Below are 22,673 nucleotides of genomic sequence, written 5' to 3' on the forward strand. Positions count from 1 at the left end.
ACATATTGTTTTAAAATCATATGCACCCATCATGCATTACAGGAGGTATCCCCTGTTCAAACTCTGCTCTTCCTGGGAGCTTGCATTCAGAAATGGCACATATTTCACTTTTTAACTGATTTTTCAATTTCTGACATTGACCCAACTTTACATACATGTGCGCAGGGAGTAGGGACATTAACTGATGAAGTTTCAGATTTTTAACATGCATACATTTAGAGTAATATCCATTTTTCCGCTAAAACCCCCCTGAACATGCCACCGGGTCGAAAAACCTCTTAAAATGTGGGCAGAAAAATCACAAGAATTATGGTATCATTTATAAAATTTTCACATGTCCGCTCTATGAGTTATTCATCTTTATAAAGTTATGTTCTGGCTCCAAAGGGGTGTGGTTTCCCAGGTCACATGGTATAGAAACCAGTCTTTCCAGTTTCTGCCAAGCCAGCTTGCTCTCACAGGCAGTGCCCCTCCCAGCTCCTGCCAAGAGGAAGCTACATTTTACGACTGCGTAATAAAAACCTTTGCCTGAGTGAAGAGGGCTTTGTTCACTCTCCTACAGAGCACAGATAATTCAATTATCAGATAGATAGCATATCCTTAGTGTGAGCAGCAAAAGGGCAGATGGCCTGGGAACACAGTGGTGACTCAAGTTTCACTGCTGATGGGGGTAGTTGCCAGGCAGAATTCAGTTCCTTAAGCCAGGTTTCAGATAAAATGTCACTTTTTGTTCCCCAGTTCCTGCATTCAAATAAAACTAAACATTTTTACATATGCAGCTAGAAGGCTGATTCTAAGTTTAAAACTATGACATTTAAACAATTACAAAGGCATGTGACACCAAACATAGGTCACTCATTTAATCTAACATTTTCGATTTTAGTGTCTTTAAATCCAGTGCAACTTAAACTGCTGACTCCATAGCTCTGCCAGTTTTGTTATAAGCATTTTTCTGGGCTCTTCATTTCCCAGATTTTGTAGGCACATAAAACTCCATTCTGCCAAATGTCTGCTGGTGTTCAGTAAATATTTTGCACATATTGCAATGTTTGAAAATAGGCATTTTGACTTGCCTTCAGGGAAACAGAGTGGTTTAAAACGCCGGCTTTTGGATAGTGGTGAGTACTGGTACTGCACCCATTTTTGGGATTTAAGAAATGAATTCCCCACAATTCTAGGTTGCATTTGGCAATCAGCATTGCCATTCCCAATGGTTTCAGACTACTGTGTGGGTAGTCCAATGGTGGTTTTAGGCACTTTGAAGCTAACCGGCGCTACTGTTTTTCCTTTGGCAACCCATTTCCCTCATGGCAACCCGGCCTTTCATTCTCGCACTGCTGGGTGGAAAGTGAGGCAACCATTTTAGTGTGCGCACAAACTGCGCAGCTTTCCTGGATTTCGGCGCACATGTGGGTTTTCCGCCATCTTGAATTTTCTAAGCCCACAGCACCAAATGTTGCAGCATGATAGCTTAAACGTGGGTCAGGACACCCAACATATGCAACTGCACTGGGTCACCTACCAGCTTCCCAATTCTGGTAAAGACACTTGCATATCTGGCGTTTACAATGCGGAACACCTCAGGGATGGCGTACCCCAGTAGGGTTACCTCGCTCACCTTGGTGACAAAAAAAGTCCTCTGATGGATGTGCCTTCATGACGGACATGGGACATGAAAGTGCCCTCCAGGGGCAAAGAGTGTTTTCCTCCAAATGGGAATATTCACACATTTGTCTTGCTTAGGGGTGGTGCATTGTTCAGCTGTCGGTAGTTGTTCTCCGCCATAACGCTCACAGATGCACTAGTGTCGATCAGTACGGAGACCGGGGAGTCACAGATGCAGACTACGCACCTGAGCTTGAGCCGTGTCGACCTTTGCAGCACTGACATGCTTGAGATAAAGAATACATCCTCATCTTCTGCCTGCTCCTTGGGCTTGTCCTCCTCTGCCATCGGTTGTTCCACTCGGGCCACCTTGCCTTGCGATCTCGGCGTCACTGGCCTCGTGGATGTCCATCCTCTCGAGTGTGTCGATGGTGCTGGTGCTCTGCTGACACGCACAAAATGGTTTGCTATGTCACAGCGACCGCATACGTGGGAATTCACTGCACACTCTTTGAGATGGGGCAGGTCATAACCGCAGTTGAGGCACTGGGTTGTCTCCCCCTTTTTCCTGCTCCACTGCTGGCACCTGTCACCTCTGTGAAACTGCCTCCGCCCTATTGCACATGCGTCCTTCAGCTTAACTGCCTTCATCGCCGAGCGCACCTTATTTGCCCGGACATCCGCTAGTTTGTGGGATATCCCAAGCTCTAGAATGCACATAAGCATGATTGTGTGTTTGCACAGTATCTGCCGCCGCAACAGGACCGCAAGGCAGCCCTTTATGACTTGTTGGCGCACCAGATGCTCCACGTCAGGCCAGGCACACGCCACTGACATGCGCTGTAGCTGTCATGAGCCTAGTAAATGAGCACAGTTCCCATTCAGGCATACAGGAGAAGCAAGGGACATCGCATCAGTCAGCAGGTCAACAGTGGGTACAAGCCTGGCACAAATGGCATTTGTACCATTCATAGCATTGCACCCATAGGCTCTCATAGTGCTTACAGTGGTTTTCATACACTAAACATGGCCGCTGCTAGGTCCATTGATAACTTACAGCACCATTCTATACCCATTGCAGAGGGAGCTACTTAAGCCATGCCTCCGCTGGAGTACTCACTTTGCATCTGCTCCGCTGACAGCGGTTAACTCTACCGGCATCTCTCCTCACAGAACCTGTCAAAGGAGAAAAGACAGAGACATTCGTTTTCACAGAAAAAACAACAGAATTCCATAGTTATTGAAAAGACTTATCGAACCGAAGTATTTCTGAAGCGTTTCTTCAGTCAGCTGTTTTGACTGTAGCTGCAGCATTTCTGTCAGAAATTCCCTCATAGCTGCAGCATCTTCTTCGCAGCAGTCTTCGATCGCAGTACCTTCATGCAGAAGTTTCCTCATCAGATTCTGCACCTTCTGAAGGTATTTCTTCTACAGCTTTCCGAAAACCTGCAAACAAAAGGTATTTCATTAACGAACAAACTTAATAGGAATAAGAAAGAAGAAGTTTAACTGAGTTACATACCTAAAGTTTCTTCAAGTTTTCACCGCTTAGTTATTACTGTGCTCTTCCCTGAAGGCTGCAATTACTCTGCATAGACGAACTTACGTTTGTTAAACGTTTCTTCATTCCAAGTAATATTGCAGTCATTCTGCAGCCATTAACCTTTCCGAAATCCAAGAACCTGCAAGATTGAGGGAAAATATTAGAACGAGAGATTTCTCCCACGTAGGCACTATTAAAAATCTAACGAACTATAATATGTTCACCAAATACTTACCCAAGACAACCCTAGAAGAGCAAGGACATTATAAAGACAAGCGTCTATTCAACACTGCAGCCGAGAATACAGGATGGAGAGCTCCACAAAACATAAACACAGGTGAGAAGGGAGGGATTACCAAAGGCACACTGCTATACAGCAATTTCCCAGAAAATAGATATTATAGTAGTTCTATTGTTATTATTGTCGTTTACAGAGAAAAAGAATCTTAAAAGTGCCCAAGTAACAGATCCACTGGCTGAGAAGGCATTACGCTCCCGAGGAGTCCAGGTAAGCGTTACAGTAGCCTGCTGTTGAGAGATTCCTCCTCCTTCTGTACAGCAGTCCTCATGAGGGTTCTCTCATAGTTCACATTTGCTATTGGGGGCAAAGTCTTGTAACATAGCTGCTTTAGCTGCAGCAAAGGAATTATCTGCGGGCTGCAGTCTCAAAGGTGTTGTGGACACCCAGGCCGGCTGAGTAAAGCATTATGGACTTCATAGTCTCATCGTCATCTTCTCCTGTGGCCTTGAAAAACATGGCCAGCCTCTTCACCCATGTGATTCATCTGGGGTCCAACGACAACAGGGCTCCTGTAATGTCAAATTCTTGTAAAGGGGCACGGTGCACTGATGAGCACGGTCTTCTGGTAGCTGCAGGTGCCTCATTCTCCTCCCCCATGGCTCACTGCAGTGGCGGTTTTATGTAGAAGCAGGCCCAGGGGTCGCCTGGGCAAGGGATATACAGGCAAAGTCAAATTTGGGGCCAGGGCACACAGGCGCTAACTACTGGAGCTGCAACCCTGCTCACCGCGACCTCCAGGGTGGTGGTGGTGGGTCTACTGGGTGCACAAAAACTCCCCCAAGGAACTGCAACCCAAAGATGCAGTGGCAGCATGTGGTGCTGGATGGTGGAGTCTGTCCCTCGCTGCTGGCACGTGATGCTCAATGTGGGGTTGTCCCCAACAGGAAGGAAACTGGGTGCTGGTAATGCGCACACCACCAGGACGCAGTGACAAGGGCCTAGAGCCTGTACACGTGTAGGTGCAGCAATCTGAGGTCACGGATTGATTGACTTAATTATTTCTCTTTTTTTTTGTTGTTGAAGTCCATGTAGACCGAAGCGGGGTTAGGCGCCACGCCCTCCTGGTACCTCCACGTGTCAGGGCGCCTGCTGTGACTCATTGCTGTGTAGCAGAGAAGGTGGAGGGGGGGGCTGCAAGGTTGCTGTGTCTTGCTGGCGAGTCAGGAGTCTGCTGCGGGCAGAAATGGTCCATCGGCGCACGTGCGATATCATCCGCCTCTTTGCCAATGTGGTGGCCTGGACCAGGTCAGGCACAGAGCGCTTGAGGAATGCATAGCTCTCAACTCACATTCTTTTGGCGTGTGTCACCCGCTTTGTAAAGAGCTGGCTCGCCAGCCAAGCCTCCTGCACGCCCATTAATTTCAATGGGCTCTCACCTGCCAAAAAACAAAATTGGGTGTTTTCACCCACTTTTGTGACAGAAATGGTTGAGAGCTATGGGAACGACTCGGACACACGAGTACTTGTCTCACAGGGTCACCTGCTCTGACTGGTGCTTTATTGGCTCAACATCACTTGACTGCGTAATGCAGTCACTTAAAGGGATACACCACAGCAAGTGGATCCAGACAATGGACAGAGTTCTACTATCATACATGCCAACCCTCCCGATTTAGGCGGGAGACTCCTGATTTTTTATTGAAAAATACTGCTATTTTTCATGTTCTCCCGCCTAAAATAATTATTTACCCAATGCATTCCTATGGGGAAATTGTTGTCTCCCGATTTCTCTGTAGATATCTCCCTCCTAGGCGCGTCAGAATGTTGGCATGTAGGTACTATAGTCCTGGCTTTCACTTTTCCTGTATTTGCTCCACAGCCTATTGGGTTGGTCGCCACTGGGTCAGTGGGTGGATTGATGGCATTTGATATACTTGAAGTCTATGACTGGCATGAGGTTGAGCGGACGTCGGTTTAAACATAGCTCTCAACTCACCTGCTTTTGGCGGGTGTTACCCGCCTTGCAAAGGGCTGACTCACCCGCCAAGCCTCCTGCACGCCCATTCATTCCAATGTGCGTCTCACCCGCCAAAAACAAAATCGGGTGATTTCACCCACCTTTGCAAGACAAATGGTTGAGAGCTATGCTATGGGCTCTCACCCCCCAAAAAGAAAATCGCCTTGGTGACACAAAAGGTTGGGAGCTATGGGTTAAAGCTATGTTTCTGAAGAGCATTATAGTAGAAACTCTGTGCAATGGGCTAAATTAACTCCCCAAGCATCACTCCAAATAATGTTGACGCCGTTTACAACACCACACTTTCCTAGTAGTCCCAAGGCATCTGGAATTTATTTTGTTTCTCTCCTACAAATGCAGCGAATACGTAAATCTAATAAAGACAGAAAGCGTGCAAAAAACAATAATATACAAAATGAGATATTTCTTTAGAAAATCGTTCTATACAGGTCAATTGTATTTGTAAATACAAGTCTGCAAACTAGAGCCGTCGCATCGGAAGATACGCGTTGCATCAGTTACGAACCTCTTTACTCACCACTCTAATATGGCGATATCCTTCGCTCCAGCCAGGGAGTTGGCATCCTGTGACGGAATCACGTAGTTCACGCGCGCCTCGATGCGCATCCTCAGGTTTGGCTTTGAACAAGTGGCGGCGGATTAAACCAGCGGAGTTGTGCGAGACTTCAGCCCCGGCTCACAGCATCTCCGCCGCCAAACTATGGATGCTTTGGGATGTGACCGGGGGACTATACTGGAAGGTGAATTATTTTAGGGAACTGGGGAGAAAAGGGAACATTCTTTCGAGGGTTGATGTGTTTAGGAAGACGATCTCGTACATGTCAGCAGAAGATTCGTGTGCTGTCAGACATGGCTGTGGCAGTGTTTGGTCAGACTAGGAGGAAACATATGGTTAACCCTTCGTTTAGTATGTTTGTTTTTCAATGGCACAGCAGCGCCTTGAACAGGAGACGTGATTTCGATGGTGGAGCCCACATTTAGTTAATGTTGTCTGCAAATCTAAGTAAATAAAGCCACGTCCAAGTCAATGAACTGGTGACTAGTTGCATAGCAATGCCAGTAAAGGCACCCGGACGCCGATAACTAGTTCGGATATGGTGTGGAGGTTTGCGTTTTACAATGAAAATGATATTCTCTCACACAACCAAGCGTGCTATTAAAAGTGCTTGTGTAAGTAACAGTCATGGATAACACTAGAGAGAAAAAACATTTCAACCAGCATTCTTTGGAAATCACTGTAGTGTTCCCTCTTAAAAGAAGACTGACGGGGGACTACTATGATAAATGGGTGCAAATGCAGGAAGAGATTGTTTATGCCCCGAAAATACACGCATAACATATAACTAGAAACGTGCTACATACATGTTGTCCACAACTCCCATAATTTAAGGCAGTCTGATCAAAATGGTGTAGCCATGCCATTATTTGACCCAAGTCACTCTGAAATTGTTCCATGAAGACGCCTCCGTGAATTTGATACAACATTGGTGGAGAGTTTGTAGTGATTTATTTTATATTGGTGATAATGTTATGGAGCTCTGGTGCGTGTGTAGTTTGGAGAGTGACCGGACTGGCAGGGTGTGGGTGGGCAGTTGCCTGTCTGTCTTACCTTATTGTATTTGGAACCAGCAATACGCCAAGCCTAACTGTCCATCAAGTCCTGGGACTGACATCCTCTCTTACCCAGGAAGCCACCTCCATTATGCAGTACAATCCAAATCTGTGCCTTCATATAAAAACTAGATGGAGGTCTCCATTGAAAGACCACACACGAAACATTTAAAACAGGAGTAAAACTGCCAAAATATTCACAGAATACGTGTTCCTAAATGTTATGGTTTCTACAAAATGCATTTTGAAGGTTCATGAAAGTTGAAAGAATACTTTTTTATATTAAAGTAGCTGTCCCTGGCCACGCGTTGCTGTGGCTCTGTCTGGTTAAATGGGAAAGAAAAGAGAAAGCACACGTTTCTAATATGTTTAATTTGACAATGCTTGTGGGTTTACAATATTTTGTTGTTGTTTCATTGTCTGTGCAGATATGGAGATTGTCTGGTTCGCTGACTGTAGAACACGAACCATATAATTGTCCATGTGAGAAGCAATCCGTGTCTAGATCTAAACCGTACAATTCTAAAGATTGGCCTTGAGCTTTGTTGATGGTGATTGCAAACGCAAGTTGGCATGAATTGAGTGGTTACGATTTCTGACGAATGACGTCATTTGGAAGCATGAGTTGTATTTCCTGATGTTAGATAGGAAATGCTTTGATTCGGCGGTATATCCGTGAAGCAAAGTGTTAATGGCTCTGGTGGTTCTCCAAGTTGAGGCAGTTTAATCTTCCCGGCGGCGCAACAAATTCCTTTAATTTCTCCAATAAATTTAAGAGCATTGCAATAAGGAAACACTTCAGTCATAGTGCCGATGGGAACATGCTGGCTCAAACTATATATCATCAGCTGGGTTGTACCGGAATGCAAGGCGATTGTAATCGCGGGATTGCTGAGCATGGAGTCGTGTTTGACGCTGATCTGCTGTTTCTTCTTGACGTCTTTCTGCCACTCTCTGAAGCTGCAGAACGTGCTCACAACCATGGCTGCACGTCACTCTGCTGCTTCCTCTGCACGTATTTAAGCCATTTTAAATCGGAAACATTGAAATGGAATCATAAAATATTTAGTTTAGCGTGTGTTGCTTTTACGTCCAACATATAGTGCTGTTTTTCAGAAAAAGCATGACATCTGTGTATAGTAAGTATATAAAAACACGTGCCTATTCGAATGCAACGTTGTGTAAAAATTTCAAAGCAATCAGTGAAGAACTTTTGGAGGTTTAAGATTTTGAACAAACGAACATTTACATTTTTATTTATATAGATATAGGACTCGCAAAGCCTTTTAATGTGGAAGCGCATTAACAAATTGTGACTTGCGTATTGCACACATTTTTTTGGTGATGGTGCATGAAAAGCTACCTATCTTCATTTCTGCAATATTTATAGGTTACCATATTTTGAAATAAAGAATGTCATAAACTGGATACTGTAGCAGTCAACTGACCTATCACCACCTTGCTGTTAATAGTCGGTACTCCCTCATTTTATTCATGCACAGGCTTGGTGTAAATTCCAGTTGGCTATTTCCAAATGGCTTATTTTGGTTGTACTTTCTCCCAGATGAGTGTCTGTACATTTCCTGAATTTCGTCCAGGGGCTATTTTATTTTACCAGGTGAATTCCGTTAATTTAAAATATGATGTAACTGGATCCAGGAGCAACGGTTCTGGATGTCAGTTGGCCGTTCTCATAGCTGACATTTAACCACTTGCAATATTCAACCTGTGCTATAATCCATCTCTGCAGACCCAGGTTTTCTACTTGAAGGCAGAGTGCATGGTTTGCAATTCCACTTTACTATTTCTAAATGTTTATAGCTGGTTTCAGTTGCTGATTAGTTTTTGTACATGTGAACCTTTTTCTGCTGAAGTCTATCCATCCCTGTGCACTGCACCAGTTTCCCTTCTCATACATTAAGGAAAGTGGTGAGATTAACACTATAATAGCAGACTGTGCCAAGTGCCACTCTCCCCTTGCTAATCACTAACTGGGGTCGAAATTGGGGTTTGTTGACAAGGAGCAAAAAGCAGCTCCTGGGTATCCAGCATCACCCGTTAGGCAGGAGATTCCTCTAGGAAACCAGGAGTCGGGCCATAGCATTGAGCAGATGTAACATGAGCTCAAGAGGCAAATTTTAACTTGTCAATGTGCATATTATACAATATGCTTTAAATGTCCCTTGGGCGTGGCCTTCATACTCCGTTAAACACATCCCCAAAGCTACAGTAAATATCACATAGCTATGTGTGTTTGGCACCACTTGCCCGAGGAGTCAAGTGTAGCTGTTGTTGTCAAGCTAACCAGGCTCTCCTTGGCTAAAACCAGGAGCTAAATAGCTCCCAGCAATTTTGAACCCTGCACTAACCCCCTTTTCCTCTCCGTCCCTCCTTGCCTCGCTCCTCATAAATCTCTTTGCAATGCCTGTGCACAAGCCAAAGTTGGTGGCTTCGACAATGCATGTTTAGTATTTAGATAGCACTTGTTGGTCATTGTTTTATGCACTCCCAATTTAACACTTTGGACTGAGGATCAGAGAGGGAAGTGATTCAAGGATCACAAAAGTTTGGTGATATGAGGAATCCAGTTCTCCTGTTTCCAAATGATAAACGCCTACCTGCAACAGTAGGCGCATATACCAATCGCCACCTCAAGCAAACTTGTCAAATCTCCCACCTAAATATTTATTGTGTATTGGGTGGAATTGATTGGCATAACATTTGTTTAACGTAGGGGTCGGGAAGCAAAAATAAATTTGAGATCCATGCACCTAGAGAATCTCCAACCACCAAAACGTTTTAGCCTATTTGACTTAACTGTGAAACCCCTCTGGCTTATACATCTGCTAATATATAAGTGGTTATAAAAACACCTTAGGCAAAACAAGCCCGGTTCACTTTTAGAGGAGAAATTGGTATAACCGAAAACTTGTATAGTCCAAAGACTATAAGGTAAAATCGGTGGATTAAAACATTACATCTGCACTTGTATTATTCTACAAAGAGGAATGCTCAATGCAAAGAAGGGAGATATGCTGTGAATTAAGATTTGTTGTAACAAACACGATTAAACAAAACCTACTTCTTCAAGCAGTAGGGGATGAGCTCCTACATTTGAAACGAAAATGAGGCCACTTGTGAAAAAGCTTGGTCCTAAGTTGTATGACTGCAGACATCTTCACTTCATTCAATCGTGCCTCCCCATCGTATATTTGCGAGGTGAGAATGGCCTACCGGGAGGGTATAAAGGTCTTCGGGCGTGGAAAGAAATCAACACATGTATGGAGGAATTGGGAAGAAAATGCAAGCAGTTAGAGATTCCCTTTCAGATTCAGGACGCTATGGCCAGCCTTGCAACCTGGTTGCCAAAAGAAAAGAAAAAAACAAGTACATTTATATTATGAGGCCACAGCCCTGTTTACACCATGAGGCCTAGAGTGCCCTTCTCTCGTGACAGTCATCCCGGTAGGCTAATCCTGTTGTAAAGAATGGAGGCTTTTGCTGTTAGGGCTCATAAATTGTTGAAGTGAGCTGAGTGTTTTGGTAAAAGGCTGTGGCTACCAAGTCAATTTGAAACGTTGGACTTCACCATTCTGTTTTTAGTCTTTCTACCACCTCCACTATTTTAGACCTGCGAAGGAGGAACCTGTGATTTAAAAACTTCACTCTACGTGGAGTGAGCTGACTGTTTTGGTGTTTGGGCATGAGGGCACTCGATCATCTCCGACCGTAACCTATGAGAGCCACCTTTTGAAGGTCCAACTGCTGATGGATGATTTCTCATTTCTTTTGGGGCTCCGCAACAACGTCATCTGACAGCTAAGCTTTCCCTAGTGCGACATATTGCTAACACACACTTGGAAACTATGTTTGTTATTGCATATAAACTGCACATACACCACTCGATACTTCAGTAAAAGGACTGCAGCAGATCTCCTTTTCTCTCCTGTGTTCGCCGTATTTAGACACAACAAAGCGACGAGCCACCACAGTCGACACAGCCCGAGCATCCAAGCGCGCTACGGTTATGCGAAAAGTAAACATTCCAACCTCTGACTCTCCCTTGCTCATGACTACTCCAGAAGGAGAAGTGGAAAACAACTGCCCTATTCGATCCAATGTCACTGCTTTGCTGAACAGAGGCGGATTTGGTGTAGGAACATATTGATTTTACTATATGCAAAGGGATACCTCATAGCAGCCCACAGCGTTTACTGTCCTCAACTAACGGTAGCCATTGGAGTCTTGGCGCAATACCAAAATCACTGACTTTTATCAGGCTTCGGACAATGCTCTACAGGAAGCCTCTGTTGACTTTCATGCAGAACTTACTGAAGAACTAAGTGCTAAGCTCCCGTGTATTGGCACCATGATTATAGCATCTGTAGTACTGGCTTTGATTACTCCAGCTCCAGGACATATTGCGGATTTGACTGACGGTAATTGGGGCCTGTCTACTACTACTACTGTGTTTATTGGAAACCGGCCCATTTCCATGCCTAGAATCAACAGCTGCACAGTTCATGGAGGACTACCCCAACCATAAGGATCATCAGACTAGTCAGTTATCTAGTCCTCTGCAGGCCTCAGTGGCCCAATCTAACAATCAGGATGGGAACGTAACGTGGCACTCTACACCTACTCAGTCGTTGCTCGCAAGGACCACCTCCTTTCTGCAGGATAGTGGCATTATGCTATCTTGCAAACCACAGCCCAACATCCAAAGCTATGTTTGGCATACTCTACTCTATCGGTCAAGTTGACCAACGAGTCTAATACCATCAACGAAAAGCTGGCGAAATTGTGTGCTGCAGCAGAGCCACAAAAAATTGCCCGCACGAACAGAGGCTATGGACAATACGGTTATCATGACCAGTCTAGTGCAGGAAACCTTACTCTAAATGGAGTTCATCCTGACTCTGAGACCTATAAAAGAATGGCTACTGACCCAAATTCCACTGCCTGGTACAGGAGGAGGAGGAGGAAGAAGAATAAATGAATCACAAGCAATCGTGTATGAGGATTTCCCAAGAAATAAGAGGCTGAATACCTCACAGAAGCACTTAAGTGAGTTAGTCACCTTTCCTGCCGTTCAGGGAGAACTTAGTGCTACTCTTATCTGGTACGAGAAAAACAATACACCCGAACAACTGTGTCACGAATATATTGGCTGAGATCCAATCTGACGCTCAAATGACAGGAGTGCCCACAAATGACTGTGGTCAAGACAATCATTCCCAGAACAAAAAGCACTCGGGGACTAATGTGTGCCATGATGGCCACTGAAAGAGGCTGCCAATGCAAAATCCTCAGTCATTATCAAGACAACGTAACACATAATTTGGAAAGAGCTATTTTTTTACGCAACCATTGATTGAACCTGTTGCGTCAACAGCAAGAGTACGACGTAGCACTAATAACGTCACAACTCAGGTGAACTTTGGCCGTGATACTAGAGCCGACATCTTGGATACCAAGTCCACCAACTCTACATCCATTGTTAATGCCCTAAAAATTATGTAGTATATTCCACGACTCTGACAGCTTCTACATCAATCGATTCCGCATATTAGAACTCCTACATACCACTATTCCTTTGCGGCATATTAGGAGTAGTGATATTCCAATAGTGGATATGTTGGAGGAGGAGCGACATCCATTGTACATTTTCAAGCGGTCTCCACTTTACCATATATCATGGAGCATCTTTGTTTAAATTGGGCTATGATTGTGAAGTAATCGAAACGCAATTCCACAAGAGGAATGGGCATGGTCCCAGGGACGAAGGGTCGGAGGGGGTGCACCATTGCGGCCAGTATTTCTGCCAGGGAACCCTGGCTCAACTTCCATTCCTGGTGGTAGGAACGCTTCAAACCCTGCTGGACGACTTGCTCGTCAGAGCAATATGAAAACATCAGCTACTCGGGGAGAAGAGCGCCACTGGGAATGATTGACCAATATGGTGGAGGGATGAGGGGCTAAGTGTACCTAATGATGGCTGCACTCCTCCCTTCCTCCTCTTGAGTTGGACTACACGTGGAAACGCACACTTGTCGAATGGAGATGGATTATTAGACCACATGGACGACTATGTGTGGTGGCCAACTTGTCTGTCTGTTCAGGGTCAGAGGCTGCTCGAAGAGAAGCCTTATACTTGGTGTAAGGCAGGACTTGAGTATAGTTGAGATTCATCGGATAACCTACTCATTGGTCGGATCACTGTTCCTGCTACCCTTCACCATCACTCTTGCCAAACCCTAATTGTTCTAAACTTATGTTTGTCGCCATATGAAACGGTGCAATTTGACATGGTCAAACAGCTCAAGAGTATTCTAGGTGGACTTGGCATTGCCCATCCAGTTTTGATCTGCGGCGACTTCAATGACGGAATCCCCAATTTCTCGCACTAGAGGGATTCTGTTGGAGTTGTGAGAGCTCTAACTCCCAGAACAAACTCTTCGACGTGGTAGGAGTTGGGCATCCATGCTATTTGCTGCAGGTTTTAGCATGGTAAATGGAGCAGTACCATCTGACTGCCCGCCTAGTACACGGGTTAGGAATGGTGAGAGTAGCACTATTGATTACATGTTCATCGCAAACACAACCACAATCGTGGACGACGTGTATAACCCACCGACAGGAGATTGATCACTAGCTTCTCATCGCACGCTTGAAAATCACACGTCTCTATTGGTGACCTCACCATCAATCCAACTCTAAATTGAATGTCATGGAATGATTGTGCAATAAGCTGTGCCTTTCCCATTGAACAATCAATCTTGCATAGAAGCAACTCAGAACATATTGGTCCTAGGACGCCATGGTTTCTGAGCTGGCTTATTTAGTCATCACACAATTTGAACTATCCATGGACTCTATCAAACAATGCTCTGAGCAAAAGTCTGCCCATATGCAGACTGACTGTTGCCCTTTCCTCCGTATTCATGCAAATGACTGATCGACTAATTAGAGAGAAAAGAAGGCTTCTTCGTAAGGAGCTGTGCACTTTCGCTAATACTCGTCTATGTCTGATGGAGTATTGTGCCTCAGCTAAGGCCGTCAAACGTATATAAAATGACTCATGAGGCACAAATACACATTGGAATGCTCACGATGGAAGGTATTGGTCCATGCCACACTCACACAGGAATCGACAAACTTCTGGAGCATAGTCAATGGGCATAAGGCTAGAACCGGAGTCTTCAACGGGGTCTCGGAGTCAGCCTGTGTGCTACATTTAGCACAGTTGTTTCGTGCAGAGGACTTGGTGGTGCCGATATACTAATTTACTTTAGCTAACTGGCAGATCGTATTAGAACAGTATGGCTGACATCTGCAAGCTTATTACCTCCAGCAAGTCTTCCAGGGCTCCTGGCCTGGATGGTATCTGTAGCTCGTTAATCAAACTAGACCCTAATATCTTGGCACAAACACTGCATAGGTTACTGTGCTGAATTTAAGCTGCTCAAGCAATTCCTTCCAGCTGGCGTGACAGTATCATTGTTCCCGTCTGGAAGAAGGGTAAGCATGAACATCCAGGAAACTATAGATTTCTGGCTATGTTGGATGCTTTGTCGAAAAAAAATATTCGCCTGCATCTTACTTGGAGAACTTGAAAATTGGGCAGTAGTCATAACCTCATCCCATTCAACCAAGTGGGTTTTCGCAAAGGCTCCAGTATGATTATCAATTGTCTGGCATTAGTCACTACTGTCGAGCAAGCTTGGAAGGTAAGGAAGACCCCAGTATATGTGGCCATGGTAGACATCCGTGCTGCCTTCGACACAGTAGACAGAGGGCGACTCTCGAACAAGTTACGTGTCAGGGGCATTCCCCTGGGGCTCCTCAAGATGATTGTTCTACTCCACGACCAGACTAGAGTAAAAATAAGATTGGACCAGCAAGGGAAAACCACTTCTTGGACTAACACTGTAACTGTACTTTGGCTTCCATATTGTTCAATCTCTATCTCTCAGATGCTGGTAGTGCACTTAAGGATGCTGCTACTACTTCACCCAAAATAGTTGAAACAATTTTACAATGGCTGGGTTATGCAGAGCACCTAGTCATCCTGGATCTCACTCCAATTGGTCTCCAAAATACGCTGGATAATCTGATGGAATATGCAGATCTAAACTCATTAATAGTTAACACCTCCTATAAGCAAAATTATGGTTTTTAGCCCATCTAGAAAGATACCCCAAAAAGTAAATTGGAAGCGCGAGGGGGTACGAATTAAGGAGGTATCTGTTTACAAATATCTGGGGATAAACCTTGATAACAAACTAAAGGGTTATGAGCACTTTGTTTTTTGCACACTTGGTAAGACATGACAGTTGCAGTGAAATACCATTGTTGGTAGAAAGATCCGAGCAGTTGGTCTTTTCTTTTAGGCAACATCAAACAAAAAATTGTTGATACATGGGTAAAGTGTAGACTGGGTTACATCAGTTTGTGTCTGACAGGGACAAGTCATCACAAGGGTGTAGTTCATGTGGACTGTGCGGTTATGACTGCATCAGATGTTGATATAGTGCGCAGTAGGTATGTCTTGAGCGGAGACATATATCTCGAGGTCGGGATTCGGGTGGCTGCATGTGTGCCCACTGAGCCTCCATGATAGCCCACACCACATCCTTTAGCCAATGGTCTTTGTTGTGGGTGGGGGGATGCACTTTCCCATCGTAACAGAATACATCTTTTAGCCAGGAGGAGACATAATCATACAAATTTGCACACGTCAGTCAAGGAGGGGTAGGAGATATGGAACAGGCATAATGGGGGCGAGGAATCAACATCTTTACAAATCATTTCAGACAATGTCGTACATGCATCCTTCCGAAAGAGCATGAGTTGGGGGCAATCCCAAATCCTATGAAAGTAATTAGCATTAGGAAACGTACAGCGTGGGCATGTCCCTGTGCCATCCTTGGAGAAGAGGTGAAGTCGACCAGGGGTATATTGATAACGGTGTAATACTTTTAGTTGCATCAGTCTGAATCGGGAATTGTATGATACCTTGTTTGTTTGTGCACAGAGGTCGGACCAGAGATCGTCGCTCACCTCTGACTGGAGGTCTTCAGCCCATCTAGTTCACGCATTATAATGTGGTGTGTCGGAATGGGTTTGGATCAGATGGTATAGTGATGTCATCTGGAGCTATCACAACCCCCAGTGAAGTATTGTTTTCGGGGTTGACTGTGATACACTCCCACAGTTTTTTACACACCTTGCGTAGGCCGCATATTGCAGCCATTGTGAGGTCTTGCCTCGCACAAATTCAGGAATATCGGAGGTCTGAATATTGTTTTCACCCGAGAACAATGATCCCAGTGTGCAGATACCATGCTGCATCCAAACTGCAAGGGAGCCGGAGTCCATCTGCGGTAGAGAGGGCACGCAATTCCAGAGGGGGAAATTCTCATGGTATGGGGCGTGACGCCCATCTCACTCCACATTTTAAGCCTGGTGAGTGCTGTGACGCTAGCCGGTTCAAAGCCCCAATCGCCCGCGAACCCCATTGGGAGAATCAGTGAACGTAGAGATCCCTGTCTCCAGCTGACAGTCCCTCGAGCTGTACGTGAGGGGGGTGGGGGGCAGGCTGTCCCCGAACCATTACATCTTGAATTGTGCACAGCAATCTCCTCTCTGGTAGGAGGACCTGTGTTTGGGCGGTTTTCACCTTCTCCTTTCAGGTCTCCCAGGGTCTCTCCAGCTCACTAGGGCTCTCTCCTGCACTCCGGTACCTTCCAGCATCACTGACTCGTTCACAATGCTGTTCCTGGCTGCTGCTTTTATACTCTTAGCTAGAGTTAATTGGAGTCGGGTGTGAATAGTTGTCCCTCCCTCCCTGCCTGACCTCGTTATCCGGACAACATGGAAACTGCCCATAGGAATCCATTGTCCATGGGTTCCTATGGATAAACCTCATGACTCTCATCTACCTCTTCCTCGTCCCAGTCCTTGTGGATTTCAATAGGGGAATGGGATTATGGGCGTTGTAGTGTTGTGGAGAGTTAAAATTCGTATTGAGTCTTAGAGGTAATTTGGAGTCACCCCCACCCCCCTGTTTTCTCAGTCTTTTCCGTAAGGGAAAGTGCTGGGGGAAGGGATGGGATTTTGGTGGCAACATCCCATAAAGACTGCTGTGATGTCGGGTAGGGGAGCATTGGAAAAAATGGAATACTGCATCCCTGGGAATAACCTGGTAGAAAGGCCTTGGTTTTCTCAAACCACACCTTGCGATATGTCGCTTCTTCTTGTTTTGTGATTTATACTTTTGTACCATGTCATATGCAATCAAGTTCTGCGTTGGTGCTGCTCCACTGTCCAGTTTTTCTCTGTCCCACCTGAAAGTGAATTGCTACTATGTTCCGGTATATTTTAGGATTGTCATTCAATGTAGTGGATAGTTTCTTGTGGGTCTTCAAAGTAATGCTGTTTGCCGTTTATCGATGCAAAGTGGCGCAGAGCATAAGTGCGTAGGAGATCCCCTTTGCCTTTAGCAACTTCTTAACCTCATCAAACATCCTTCTGCATCTTTGTCCCTTTTTGTTTCCTTGCTGCAGTCAGGATTTTAAGTTTGTCTTGGCATCTTATCAACCTTCTGGGTATGTGAACTCTATATGTTTGGATGCTTCTAAGGATGTCTGTATCTTGAAACAGTTGCAGTATAAAGTTCTCCAGGAAATGTCCTATGTTTCCTTGCTCAGTTCCATCCTCGAGGCAAAGCGCACGTTAAATCATTGCGCCTTGATCAGTCTTCGAGGTCTCCCAGCTTGGCAATGTGCTGTTTGTAACTTTGGTATGTCTGATTGATACCCTTCAGTAGTATCTTCCAGTGTTGGGGTTTGTCGTTCCACTTCAGTTTTGCGCTCTGTTTCTCCATGTTATGAGTTATCTTTGACACAGATATCGCTAATGTGTTGCTCCTGCCTTCCATTTGACTGTTGCTATTCATGATTAGTTGCTTAGGTTCTGTAATTCAGCGCCTACGTTACGCATTTCACCTTAGCTTGCTCGATTTGACACTCTTTAAGGTTATTTGTGTGCTCCCCTGGCAAAACTGTCATCAACCCTTTCTGACCGTCAAGGGTTCCTCCACCTGCTTACTTCTTGACAGTTTTATTGCCTCTTATTTTTCTTTTTTAAATTATTACACCAGGTATTAAACCTTCTTTAACTTCTGTTATAGTGGATTATGAAATCGCTGATGTGCAGTGCCTTGCTTACATAGGACTTTGTGTTGAGATTCCTATAGTGCTGTTTCAGGCTATTCAACAGTGGAGAATTGAAGGTGGCCACCAGTGAGGTACAATCATGTATTGAAGTATGTAGACAAGCTTTCCATGTTATATTAATGCTTTTTGCTCCACTACATGCAGGTGTTCCCAATGAGGGTTTGCCGGTCTACCTGCTGCTGTGGGGTTGCGCGATTGGACCCAGCCCTGGCACCCTGCACCTCTTTTCACTGCCACCAGCTGTGCTGGTAGTGCTCCAGGTGTTTGCAGTGAGCACTGAGTCCCTCAGCTGGCTTGCCCGGGTCCCCAGTACCTTCTGTGTCAGCTGTGCTATAATATGATGGGTTAGTACCAGATGCTATCTTGTGGTGGCGGCGCTGCATTAAATCAATGTTTCTTTTTTTTTTTTTTTTTTTTTTTACAACATGGGTAGGCATCTGCACTTTCAACCCAATGCCCCCCCCCCCTCCCTTATTGTCCAACGTTTTCCCGCCAGACCCTTTAGTTCATCTCTGCTTCCACTTCTCTTTGCTCTTGACCCAGGCAGGGTTTAAATGTTGGAGCTGGATATTTATCATCATAGTCTATTAGCAGTGACCAAATAGTGTGGCATCGGAGAAGGTTCCCCTCCTTCGCCGCTGTCACTCTCTCTGATACTAACACATCCCAGATCTTCCCCCACCCCAAGATCGTGTTCGCCCCTCCGAGGCTTTCAAGTATCATGCGATGGTAATGTGTGCCGCCAAAAGCAGCTGTTATTAGTTTGGCGCGGACTCCCGCCTTGGGATACACCCCCTCCAGTTGGGGCCCCCAGTAACAAGGTACTGGCTCAGAGCAGGAGTTTGCTCCCCGTTATGTCTCCTATCGCCCCCACAATAAACCTCCAGAACGATTGGACTTGGGGGCAGCTCCACCATTATGTGGAATTAGGACCCACGTTCCCCACAATTCCGCTAGCAGGTGGGGGGAATAGATGTCTGGAAATGATGAATCTGGGGTGGGGGGTATTACCACTTAAATTATCAGTTTGAGAGTATGCTCTGGCCCAAATGTGCAGCCATTCTGAGTCTTCCAACTGACAGCCTAGGTCTGCTTCCCATCAGGGCATAAAGTCTGGTCTGTGGGGGGTTAACATGTCCGCACGCAAACTTTTATATAATCTCGAGATACCTTCTTTGCCCAATCCCTCCCAGATCGACAGCTCAAGCGGGTTTAAGGTTCGGGTGGCTTTGAGTTTGGTCTCGGGATGTGTGATCCAATGCCTCAGTTGGACAGGTTCTCATACCTCCATCTACGATAGTTGGTATTCTGACTTGCATTCCTCAAACGTGCGGGGCAGGCCCCCCACATATAATAGGCCAAGGGTTTACAGATTTTCCCCACCCCCCCCGTTTCCAGTTACCAAAAGCTCCTAGGGGCATCCCTGGGGTAAAGGAAGGGTTATCAAAGATCGGGGAGAGAGGGCCTACGCCTCTTGGCATTTTCTTCTCTTTCAAAGCTTTGTCTCAGGATTTCAAGGTGACCTTAGTGGAAGTTAGGAGAAGTGGCCATTGTTTGCTAAGCTTGTGTGGGATAAATGGGAGGAGGAGGAGGAGGCGGAGCGAGCACTGAGCCTGCTTGATTTCCATCCATTTCAGAGGTGGTGCTTCAGAGTTCATGTCAGTAGGTGTGTGAGTTGGGCAGCCTCTGCATATTTATGCAGGTTTGGGACTCCCAGACCCCCCAAATGAGCGCCTCCTATCATGACTCTTTAGGGGATTGTAGCCTTTTCCCCCTGCCAAATGAAACCCAGAACTTTCCGTTGGAGCTGGTCCATCGCCGTTTTAGGGATCAGTTGGGCACCAAAAATCTTACAGAAGTTTGTGGAGAATCCGTCCAGGCCTGGAGCATGCGGTGTGAGGGATTTAATAACTCTCTCCACTTCCTCCTGTTGGATAGGAGCTTGTAGTGCCTCTAGGTCCTCTTTAGTTAGGTTTGGTAGGGCTGCTGATGCGATGTATTCCTTCTGCGTCGCGGGCGATCTGCCCAAAGTCTGCATGGTCTCTAAGAAGTGTTCTTGTGCCAGACCCAGTTTGTCCTGTTACCCATAGTGGTTGACTCCCTGTTGGTCTTTGACGCTCACAATGAAGTTCTGTTTTTTTACCTGAGTTAGCTTACTAGCTAGAAGGCGATTGGCCTTATTGCCTTTAACATAATAGCCCTGTTTTACCGTCATTGGGGAGCGGGCCGTCTCTTCATCATAGAGGGCCTCCAGCTTATTCTGAGCGATCCAAAGTGTGGCGTGACCTTGGGGGACCAACCTTGCTTGTATTTATTTTCAATCTCAGCAATTTCCTGCTCCAGGCGCTCCCTCGTCTGTTTCTTACATCTGTAGTAGGCTGCCGTGTGAGAGATTAGTATCCCTCTAATAACCACTTTCATGGCAATCCCAGGTGACTGCTGGGGAAGTATGCTCCGTAGGGTTCTCCAGGAAGTTGTTTTGATAGCTTTGGCTACTTCGTCACAAAACGCTGCGTCATTCAAAATTGGGTCATATAGGTGCTGCTCTGGTCTGGGCTTCGGTGATGGATTCATAGTCCTGATTTGCAGACATACTGGAGCATGCTCCGAAAGGACCTTTTGGGGCGATAACTATTTCATTTGTGTAGGACAGCAGTTGAGGAGAAGCCAAGATTGAGTCAATTTGGGCCAAGGTGCAGTGGACCTGAGAGAAAAATGTAAAATCCCACTCCTCCGGGTGCAGGACCCTCCAAGTGTCAACCACTCCCAGTTCTCTGAAGAAGTGTAGAATACTCGGGGCCAACCTGAAATCTCTAGGGGATGGGGTGGATGGTCTGTCCTTTTCTGGGTCGGGGACTCTGTTGAAATGCCCTCCAATCACAATCGGGCCTTCCAAGAGAAGGGAAGCCCCAAGTCTTCAAAGAAAGCCTCCTGGCCTGAGTTTGGCACATACAGGGATATCTGGGAGTATAGTTGACCGTAGAGTAGTCCCTTTATTCCCACGAATCGGCCTTCTGGGTCTTTAATAGTGTCCAGCTCCTAGAAGGGAATACCCCTTTCCTGTAGGATAGCCGAGCCCCCTTTCTTGGTGTCACCAGAGGTGAAGAATTGTTTCGGATAGTCCCTGCTGCGTAGACGTGCAAAGTCTCCCGGAAGCAGGTGGGTCTCTTGAATGAATACCACTGACCCCTCCAAGTCCTTCAGGCGCTTTAGGATACACTTCTGTTTCACCGGGGAGTTGAGGCCTCTGACGTTTAGTGACATAAAGTTTAGCTGTTGGTGAGGAGACGTCGTGTCTGCAGCGTCCTTCAGCAGGGGGGTGGGCCGGCGTAGGTTGACTCAGCCGTAATTGCCATTCCCAGCTTGCAAATAGACTTGCATGAACTCCAATCACCATTTTAACTTTATAACCAACATCAACTTCCAGGCCTCCAGAAAAGGAGCGTACCAGGCATTTTTACGCATGAAAATCTTGCAAATACGACAGCTTTATTATTTTCCTGTGTACATTTACACACAGGTTTAGAGCAGAGGGAAGTGCAAAGGTCAGGTTACTTGACACAAACCAGAAGGCTACTTTTGTTTTTTATCTACATGGATGTAATTGCAAGCCACCTCTGAAACGGAAGGTATTTCTCTGAAGCCGGCTAGGTTTTTGCGATTTCAACATTTAAATATATACAGGAGAGATCAAATGGCCAGACCATAGAGAAATAATAAGTATATTCTGTCACAATGCAGAAAGCTGCCGTACGGTAAGGATTTCCATACAGTTTGTGCATGCGCCGCTGGATGTCACATACATTGGTTCTACGTGATTTTGCCGCCTGATTTTACATCGTGGGACTTTTCATCGCCACCCTTTCATCGTCAAAATTATTATTTTTTTTATGGGGGGGGCTGCGCCCCCTTAAGCCCCACCATACTTAAATAAACATACCCCAACCCGCACAAACACCCCCCCTAAAAAAAAAAAATAAATAAATTGGCGATGAAAGGGTCGGCGATGAAAAGTCCCACGATGTAAATACAGGCGACGAAATGCGTGTATACCACATACATTTTACTCTCTTGCAAAGGAGAAAAGTCATTTTTACTCTCTTAAAATCACATTTACTCTCAAAGTTTAAAAACAGGGAGTAAAATACTCCCACTTCAAAATCTTATCTGGGGCACTGTCAACTTCCAACTGTGTGGACCGAGTCCCAACCCAGGATTCCCAACTGTTCAACTTGTAGGAATTGTTCCACTAACATCCCAAGGGAACCTAGACATTTTCCGCCTTGGCAATGGGGTTAGGCCACACGCAGCCCATCTTGCATTAGTTAATTCTAGTTCTATTACATGCTAACTTTTCCGTGATCCCAGTGTTGATTTACCGGCCCCTGCAGGTCT

The 22,673-nt window shown here is 45.6% G+C and overlaps 1 protein-coding gene across 1 annotated transcript in view; it reads left to right on the forward strand.

Annotated features, from left to right (window-relative positions):
* Window positions 1-6,045: 6,045 nt before the first annotated feature.
* Window positions 6,046-22,673, forward strand: part of MCPH1 (microcephalin 1) — a 2,120,508-nt gene continuing 2,103,880 nt past the window's right edge. The window contains exon 1 of the mRNA XM_069606102.1: window positions 6,046-6,167. Within this exon, the coding sequence (XP_069462203.1) occupies window positions 6,128-6,167 (40 nt within the window). The 5' untranslated portion in view covers window positions 6,046-6,127. The remainder of the gene's footprint in view (window positions 6,168-22,673) is intronic.

The sequence above is a fragment of the Ambystoma mexicanum genome, chromosome 4p (assembly GCF_040938575.1).
Source record: "Ambystoma mexicanum isolate Mex_15411 chromosome 4p, UKY_AmexF1_1, whole genome shotgun sequence".
NCBI lineage: Eukaryota > Metazoa > Chordata > Amphibia > Caudata > Ambystomatidae > Ambystoma > Ambystoma mexicanum.